This window comes from Triticum dicoccoides, chromosome 5B (assembly GCF_002162155.2).
Source record: "Triticum dicoccoides isolate Atlit2015 ecotype Zavitan chromosome 5B, WEW_v2.0, whole genome shotgun sequence".
Taxonomy (NCBI): Eukaryota; Viridiplantae; Streptophyta; class Magnoliopsida; order Poales; family Poaceae; genus Triticum; species Triticum dicoccoides.
The window spans coordinates 285,493,243-285,502,435 of NC_041389.1; the positions used below are offsets into that span (position 1 = coordinate 285,493,243).

The window sequence follows — 9,193 nt, forward strand, 5'->3', positions numbered from 1 at the left end:
AGGAGGCCATCTTCAACCAAGCGCATGCCCTCCTAATGCTTGGCCTTTGCCGTCCGGCAGGTTTCTCTGGTGCGGCCGTCGGCCCGGTGAGCACAGGCTCGTCGGTCGCCAGGCCTCAGCACTGCTCGTCGCCAATGTCGCGAACCACGCCTATGTCGCCCGGCTTTCCCCTGCCAAGGCACGATGGCTAGACCCGTTTTTCGGGCTCGCCAGATGTTGGCGTGATCGCGCCGTCCACCCCGCGCCCCTCGGCCGTCATCGACGTCAACGTCACGCCGGGGTCCAGCAGCGGCGGCCGGCCATCCGTCGAGATGCAAAGAAAGCAAGCACGACCACCGTTTACGGGCACCATGCAGCCGCCCCGCGTCCTGTTCGACGAAATGGCAACACCAAGGCCAACGGTCGACGACCCCTTCTACAACCAGTTCATGGAGAATGTGATCTACGAGGGTGGGCATGGCGGTGCCTACGATCCCGACGAGACCCAAAGTCAGGATGGCCGCGCCCAGTACGTTGCGGATGAAGAGGCCCACGAACATGCTGACTACGGCCATGGTGACTCGTGGCATGAAGACGATGACATCTATTGCGAAGGTGATGGTGATGAAGAAGATGGCATTGATATTGATATCGGGGCGAGCCATTGTTCATCGACGAGCTCACCCAAAGAGCAGAAGCACAAAAGAGGAAGAAGAGCACTTGCACGGGTTCATATTCACAAGACGATGACAAGTTGATTTGCCAATGTTGGATGGAGATTAGCCAAGATCCGAGGACCGGCGCACAAGAAAAGGGCCTTGTTTTTTGGACGAGAGTCCACAAAACATTTTACGAAATAAGGATGTTTGAGCCCTACCGAATTACGAGCAACCGTGGCATCACCTTGATTCAAAAGAGGTGGTTGTTCATCCAACAAGAGTGCAACAAGTATTGTGCCACACTTGAGAGCGTTGAAGCACGACCCATGAGTGGTCTCGGCATTTGGGACTTGGTATGCTCTCCTCATCCTACTTCTTTCGTTGCTACAGCCATGAGACTTCGGCCTTGTATATGTTTGCATGTTCAATTGTTGTTGATCATGTGGTGTAGGCATTTCAATCTTTGGAAGCATTTAAGGCTCGGCACAATGACAAGCCATTCACTCTTGCGCGTTGTTGGATGCTCATCAACAATTTCCCAAAGTTCAAAGATCAATATCGTGAACTTCAAAGGAAGAGAGGCAAGAAGGCGGCCGCGTTTGCCGGAGGTGGAGATGATGAGGCGTTGAAGAGGCTGAGGGGCAAGACCAACTCCAAGGTGGACGACATACGTGATGCGTCATCCATGGCCTTGCATGAGACTTTTCACGACATGATGTCTCAAAAGGATGTGAGGGACGAGAAAAAGAGACAAAGCAAGGACGAGCAAATGAAGCAATACCTAGAGTTTCAAAGGAAGAAGCTTGAGATGGAGGAGGCGACCAAGAAGAGGAAGATCGACATGGAGGAGGCGTCCCGGCAAAGGCAGCTCGACATCGAGGCCGCCAACGTCACGGCCAGGCAGAGGCAGCTCGACATCAAGGCCACCAACGCCGCAACCAAAGCAAAGGAGGTGGCCCTAGCGATCATGAGTGTGGACTTGAGCAAGATGAGGGAGAAGACGAGGAGCTGGTTCGAGGCCAGACAAAAGGAGATATTCGACGTCGGCGGCCTGAACTAGGTCGTCTGTTCGGCCATGGTTGTTCTTTTGGAGGCTGGCATGGGTGCCGGCCGCTGGGCCGATGGTTGTGTGCCGGTGAGAAACCTATTCATTTTGAGGGCTGACTATGTTGCCAGCCGATGGCTTTGTTGCTGACGACAAAACTATTCATTTTGAAGGCTGTCTCTGTTGCCAGCCGCTGGCTGTGTTGCCGGCAAGGACTTGTAGGGTGGGCGTTGACTGTGTTGCCGACGAGGACGTGTAGTGACCGCTAGCTGTGTTGCCAGCAAGGACGTGTAGTGGCCGCTGGCTGTGTTGCCGACGTGAACCGGGGCTGCTGGTCTGGACTTGGGCGTGCTTTCAAATATTGGCCTTTTAAAAATGATGCGAACAGGATGGGGCCAAAGGATGCGTCCGCGCGTTGGACGCACAGCCGCCGCATCTCAGGATAAACCCGGACACGACCTCATTGTCCTACCCAAACGGACAAAATTCGGGTAAAACGAACGTCTGTTTAGAGTTGTGCGCTGAAGTTGGCCTTAACAGTGTTGATGAACATTTGAGTGTGTCTTTTTAACGATGCACGTTGAAGATGCCATGGAGTCAATCACGAGGAAGGGGGAAGCAAGCACTAGAGGCTGCTGGAGCTGGGCAGGTCAGTGGCTGCTGCCATGATGGTTCTCTCCTCTCCTTTGGTCCCGTCTCTCTCCTTTTTATGGAGCTCCGCGCCCCGTCGTGTCACCGTGTCGCTCTCCCTCCCCTCTCCCACATTTTATTCCCATCCAGCCATCCATCCACTGACTCACGGGTCACGGCCTCCAGTAGCAACGATTATTACGTTCTACGGCGTGCTCTGCTCAAGCTCAGCTCGGCTTCTTCTCCTTGCCGCCGAGAGGTTTTATTTTCATCTCTAAAGCATGAGCATAACCATTCCTCCGTTTTCACAAAGAAGAAACAGCTTGTTATTGAACCCCGTGACCATACTGTAACAGAAACGCATCGTTTTCGAACAGAAAGGAGAGAAGAAGAAAGGAAAGCATCTCGCCAGCAAAAACAGCCTAAACCTTTGTTGCCATTTCTCGATGCGTGCCCCTTTGTTGTTCTCTCTCTTTCGTCCATGGGAAAGCAGAGACTCATCAGCACAAAGCCTCGAATAACCCATTGCACGTCGACGCCACTGATTGCATCATAATGCCGCGGATATTCGTGGAGATGGACAACGTTCTGCTTGCACGAACACAAGACCCTTGCGTGCATTGCACATACATCAGATCGGCCCAGCCCAGCAAAGCTCTCAGAGCTAGCTTCAGGGAAGGGGGTAGCAATGGAGTGTGAGCGGCAGTGCTCTTGTGGCTTTCTCGTGGGTGGACCAAACTCCGAGGCAGCTAGCTCTTTCTCCTCTCTGCTAAAGTAAAGTGGTGTCCATTGTGGTGTGGGTGGACAAGACAGGCAGCAGCAGCAGCCGCCCGAGCAAGCAAGGAGCATCACAATCATTCCAGCACCGACAGCCTTCCACCCGACTCCACTCTCACAACTATTCTATACTACTACAGCTGCTATGTTTTGCATTTTGCGTCGATTTCCTGTCTGTTACGAATGACTGAGCCAATACCACAGATTGCAACCCGTCGTCGCATTATACTTTCCCTGTAAAGAAATATAAAAGCATTTAGATCACGAAAGGAGTACAGTATTATTTACGATGCAAGGTATTTTTGTTTATTAGGATAACCCAGAAATTAAATTTTCTGGCCGAAGTAAAAGGAACCGCAGCAATCTGTTTCAAGGAATACCCAAACATGGCAACATGGCTAGACCCATAAGCATGGCCGCACAGGATCAAGTCTCTCTTGGGCACCTACCCATAGGCTGACAGTAGACCAGCCTTTGTCCCCTAGTCACCCAACTATTCATCTCTCATCAGTGTCACTTTCTCAGCCAATCCCCTGAACCAGCACACAATACCAAATACCCTGTCATCTACCCCTCCGTTCGAAATTATTTGTCGTGGAGGTGGATGTATCTAGACGTATTTTAGTTCTAAATACATCTATTTCTGAGACAAGTAATTCCGAACGGTGGAAGTAGCAGCTCCTTCCTTGCTCTTCCACATTTTTGTCTTGTCACATCTTTCTTGAGTTGCACCCTCATACAAAACAATATTCAGACTATAGCATCCTTCTTCGAATGTACTTCTCCGTTTCAAAAATAAGTATCGCTGATTTAGTTCAACGTTATATCAGATTAACGACACTTATTTTAGGACGGAGGGAGTAATAAATACTCTGAATTTCAGACTAACCTATTTTTTCTTCTTTTTTGTAGCCACCCTTTTTGTGTTTCTTTGTACGCAAGAGAAAAAGAGAAGAAGGGCGTGTGAGTAAATAGCACGAAAGGGCAACGCGGAAAACGAAAAGGGAGCAATCAAACCAAGAAACCGGAATGTTTGTCATTGAATATCTCTCCCTCACGCCGACGACCAGCCGTTATTCCTTACTCTCGTCCTTTCCTCCTCCTCCTCCCGCTCCTCGCTCTCCGTGTGGGAGCTGTGGCGTCTCCTCCATTGCTCATCATTCCGAGCTTTGAGTTCTTTTTTTCTTCTTCTCCCCGAGAAGCAGAGTAGGTAGGTAGGTAGGTGGCAGTAGCATCCGTTTGGCAAGGAGGAGGAGGTCGGGCAATGGGGTTGGCCAGCGACAGCGCCGGGTTCCCCTTCTCCGCCAAGCTCTCCGCCGCCAACTCGCCGCGCTTCTGCAACCCCATGAGCAGGAGGTGAGTCCTCGCCTCCCATCTCTTCATCGTCGGTTTCTTTTCACCCCTTCTCCCAGGTGGGCTTTGCCGCGGTTCATTTTCTAGCAGCAAATGCGCGTGTGATTGTCTGGGAATCTTTTTTGGGGCCTCAGAAACTCAGGATCCTTACCAGTTTAGATCATTTGGAGCTAATTTCATGGGTTTCAGGCCAAGGGAAAAGAATGGCATCTGAACTTCTGAAGCTCCAGTGTCCAACTCAAGAAAACAGTGGAAATGTTACCCTGAAAATGTTCTTCCCGTAGCTCCCTCAAAGGGTTACTGTCAGATGGTCCTGGGTACAACAAAATGGCTGCACATTTATTATTTTAGATCGTCCCATGATTTGCATAGATTCAGTTCTCCTTTAAAAGCTACTACTAGGACACTTCCTTTGTTATACTCCTCAGCTTCTGAATAAATTCATCTGAAAAGATCCGTGTGTGGCAAACTTGATGCACTAGCAGCATTAGTTCAACATGATCTGTTTATGTTAGTCTTAGTTTTTCTTTTCTGTTAGCCTGAAAAGTTTTTCATCACTTGGTCATTCTGAACCCATAATCTGAATATGTGTTGGCGAACTGAAGGAATATGCACTACAGTAGTATTTGCTAGATGCAAAAGTGACTTGTGCCACATTGTTCGGTTCCGAGGTAAAAAAAAAGGGGTTGTAGTTCCAAGCATTATATGCCCCAATAACAGTAGAGCGAACTAGTGTCAAAAGAATTATGCTTGGCTTGATCTTCACTTCACATGTTGCACATTAAAATGAAATTCTTGGGTGTTTTAATTCCCTACCGTTGCTTGTTGTGCAGGATATTTTCAGATGTTGCTGGCGATATAACGGTATCGGTGGATGGCCAATCTTTCCTACTGCACAAGGTGCCCCTCATCTTTACCTCTTCTGAAGTTTTTGTGGCCATCATTCTTCTTCACCTCTTCTGAAGTTTTTGTGGCCATCATTCTTCTTCACCTCTGTATTGGAGTGTGTATTTCCCTCTTGGCCTTTTGAGTAGAAAAAAAAAACTCTGTTGTGTTTTTCATTTGAAGCTTAGCTTCAGTTATCATGGCTAAAAGGTGTAAAGAAATAAGAACATAATGTGGGAGAAACAACTAATGGGTTCGCGTTGCGCATGTGGGGAGAGGGTGGTAACAAGCAAACAAATTGTGATTGGTACTTTTCTTTTCTGATGCCTATTGTTTGATCATATCTACTTACTTTGCAGTTCCCTTTAGTCTCTTGGTGCGGAAGAATAAGACGAATGGTAGCCGACGCCAAGGATCCAGATCTCTCAAAGCTTGAGCTTGTAAATGTACCAGGGGGAGCTACAGCATTCGAACTCGCTGCCAAGTTCTGTTATGGGAGTAACTTTGAAATAACCACTGCCAATGTAGCTCATCTACGGTGCATTGCAGAATATTTGGAAATGACAGATGACTATCAAGATGAGAACCTCATTGTTCGAACAGAGATGTACCTGAATGACCTTGTGGTCAAGAACCTTGAGAAATCACTACAAGTTTTATGCGCGTGTGAAGGCTTGGATCCTATGGTGGAGGAAATCGGATTTGTCGATAGGTGTGTCGATGCAATTGCGATGAACGCAAGCAAGGAGCAGCTGGTTTCAGGTTTGGCTCACTTGGAATGCGACGCAGGATCCGGGAAGTTGCGGATGCATTGCCAGGATTGGTGGGTTGAAGATCTTTCTGCTCTAAGAATCGACTATTATCAGCGAGTGATTGCCGCGATGAGGAGAAGTGGAGTGAGACCGGAGAGCATAGGCACTTCTATCGTGCACTACGCTCAAACAGCTCTCAAGGGCATCGAAAGGCGGCACGTGTGGGATTCTGGCCCACTTGTCGGTGACAACCAAAGAGTGGTTGTGGAAACCCTCATCAACCTGATGGCAACCGAGAAGATCACAGCTGTTACCCTGTCATTCTTGTTCGGCATGCTGAGAATGGCGATAGAGGTTGATGCAGGACTAGATTACAGGATTGAAGTCGAGAAAAGGATCGGTCTCCATCTTGAGATGGCATCACTTGATGATCTTCTCATCCCCTCCATGCAAGCCAGCGAATCCATGTTTGACGTCGACACGGTCCATCGCATTTTGGTCAACTTCTTGCAAAGGATTGAGGAAGATGATTCGGGAGACTTGTCACCTTGCGGATACGAGTCCGACGGACTCAAGTCTCCGAGCCACGGCTCGGTGCTCAAGGTCGGAAGGCTAATGGATGGTTATCTTGCAGAAATAGCACCAGATCCTTATCTGAAACTGCAGAAGTTCATGACCCTCATCGAATTGTTGCCAGATTACGCTCGCATTGTTGATGATGGACTCTACCGAGCCATCGACATATACCTAAAGGTACAAAACTACACTATATCACAATGCTACATTTTGGTAGTTGTGTGTAGCAAACTTCTGAATTTGTAGGAGCAACTATATATACCCCGCCCAAAAAAAAAGAAAAAAAAAGAGGAGCAACTATATATACCCCGCCCAAAAAAAAAGAAAAAAAAAGAGGAGCAACTATATATATTTAGACCAAAAACATTCTCCTTGTAATTATATTTCTTTACGGAGGGAGTACTAGTATATGTATTTGCCATCAGAAACAGCATGATATCTTTAGATGAAAACGTGATGATGCATACAATCATCAAATATAATTTCTAAATCTTGATTCGAATAAAGTTCTGAACCTAACGTACGGCATATAGTTGATACCTTGTGTGTCTTATTCAATTGTGATGATCGATCAGGCACACCCATCTCTGATGGAATCCGAGTGCAAGAAGCTGTGCAAGCTGATCGACTGCCAGAAGCTGTCTCAGGACGCGTCGAGCCACGCTGCGCAGAACGACCGGCTCCCGATGCAGATGGTGGTGCGCGTGCTCTACTTCGAGCAGCTCCGCCTCAAGTCGTCCTTCTCGGGCGGCCACTCCGGCGGCGGCGGCGAGTACTGCTCCTTCTCCCAGCGGATCACCATGCCGATCAGCGGGAGCGGCGTGCCGAGCTCGTGCGTGTCGCCCCGCGCCGCCGGCGCCGCCGACAGCTACGCGTCGCTGCGGCGGGAGAACCGGGAGCTGAAGCTGGAGGTGTCGCGGATGCGGGTGCGGCTGACGGAGCTGGAGCGGGAGCAGGGGATGATGAAGCAGGGGATGCGGGACGGCCGCCCCGGGGAGCACGGCCGCGCCTTCTTCGCGTCGATATCGAGGGGGATCGGGCGGATGGCCATGTTCGGCCCGGCCGGGGAGAGGCGGAAGAAGAGCTCGAGGGCGACGGCGAGCTCGCAGTGCTCCGAAGGGAAGAGCCGGAGGAGGAAGAAACCATCGGTCACGTATGCGTAGCTAAGCTAGAAACTCTCTCAAGCCACGCGGGGGGAAACACTGTAGAATGTATGTACTGTGCTAGGTAGCTCGCGTATACATGATGCCGGTGGATTGCAACAATTTTCCTTTGCAGTTTTATCTCGTATCCGATGTGACACCGAGAGATACGGCTAATCCGATAACCTCTGCTACTGTCGTCGGCCTCTAAATTGCTTTTGGAACTGACTTCTACTCGGTTAGTGGACTAAATAACATAAAACTACCGCATTCTAGGGCTTCAGAGAACCACCGCATTGGACTACCCCTAAAAAAACCAACCGACCATGGCTGGATTCTAGGGTTTATCTGGTTGTTGTAACCAATACGGTTGAGATATCGTTAGATCATGTATCATGTATAAAAATCTTAGGGATCAATCCAATCTCAACTGAAACCGTAAGTTTCCTGGTTGTTAAATTACAGTGATGAATTGGTATCCCGAGGTAGCTAATGGAAGTTGCCAATCTCACAACCGAACAAGTACCTATTATTATCCTCTTCCTCCTTGGCATGTCCAACTGAAAGTGCTAGTTATCGACTAGAGGGGGGGGGGGGTGAATAGGCGATTTTTATGAAAGTCTTCAAAAACACGGGGTCTTTGAAGACAATCAATCCAGTCGAACCTATATGATATGCAGCGGAAGATAAACTACACTAGACAAGTCATAGTCAAGTGAGCATAGTAATGAAAGCACGAAGACTAAAGTCAGCTAGGTAGACAGGATCGTAATGGAAGACAATATGAAGCCAAGCAGGTAATAGTCTTCACACAGTGAAGTCAAACATAACAGGCAAGCAAGCAATGACTTCACGAAGACAAACTGAAATGTAAATGAGTTAGAAGATAAAACCTGTAAGTGCATCTAGTGCCATCCATAGTTGGTCTTGGAGTATTGACGACAAACCTGGTTGCGGGACTAATGTGTTTGTGAGAATTGCAGGATAACACAGGTAGTAGTCCCTCCTTGATTCGGTTTACCTACCGGAGATGACCCCTAAAAATGTGTGAAGACATTGAAGACAATGGTGGTCTGTGAAGATATTCACATTGAAGACTATGACATGAGAAGACATTGAGTGAAGACTATGGAGCGCGAAGACTTAGTTGTTTCGTTGTTTCCTTTTCTTCTTTGTAGAGTCATAGGAACCACCGCACTGTTAAGTGGGGTCCAAGTGAACAAAGTCAGAGTGACTGAAGTGATGCTCAAACCAAATCCTATGTCTTCGAGCGAAGACAACGAGAGCAGATCTTATCCTGTGTCGGATAAGTCAGCTTTACTTGTAGCCCAAGTCAAGCTGCCGCGTGTGTTTAAAATGTGACCGTAGCGACACGTGTCAGTTCCTTAGTGACCC

General features: G+C 48.6%; 1 protein-coding gene and 1 pseudogene across 1 annotated transcript; both read left to right on the forward strand.

Annotated features, from left to right (window-relative positions):
* The first annotated feature begins 350 nt into the window (after window positions 1-350).
* Window positions 351-1,698, forward strand: LOC119309393 (annotated as a pseudogene).
* Window positions 1,699-4,137: 2,439 nt separating this feature from the next.
* Window positions 4,138-7,983, forward strand: LOC119308458 (BTB/POZ domain-containing protein At3g08570-like). The gene is made up of 4 exons (XM_037584591.1): window positions 4,138-4,446; window positions 5,277-5,343; window positions 5,688-6,833; window positions 7,232-7,983. The coding sequence occupies exons 1-4, from the start codon at window positions 4,355-4,357 to the stop codon at window positions 7,817-7,819; spliced, it is 1,893 nt and encodes a 630-aa protein (XP_037440488.1). The 5' UTR covers window positions 4,138-4,354; the 3' UTR covers window positions 7,820-7,983.
* The last annotated feature ends 1,210 nt before the right edge of the window (window positions 7,984-9,193 follow it).

Coding starts and splice junctions, on each gene's coding strand:
- LOC119308458 (XM_037584591.1), top strand. CDS start 4,355: ATGGGGTTGGCCAGCGACAGCGCCGGGTTCCCCTTCTCCGCCAAGCTC. Junction 4,447..5,276: donor TGCAACCCCATGAGCAGGAG/GTGAGTCCTCGC, acceptor CTTGTTGTGCAG/GATATTTTCAGATGTTGCTG. Junction 6,834..7,231: donor CCATCGACATATACCTAAAG/GTACAAAACTAC, acceptor ATGATCGATCAG/GCACACCCATCTCTGATGGA.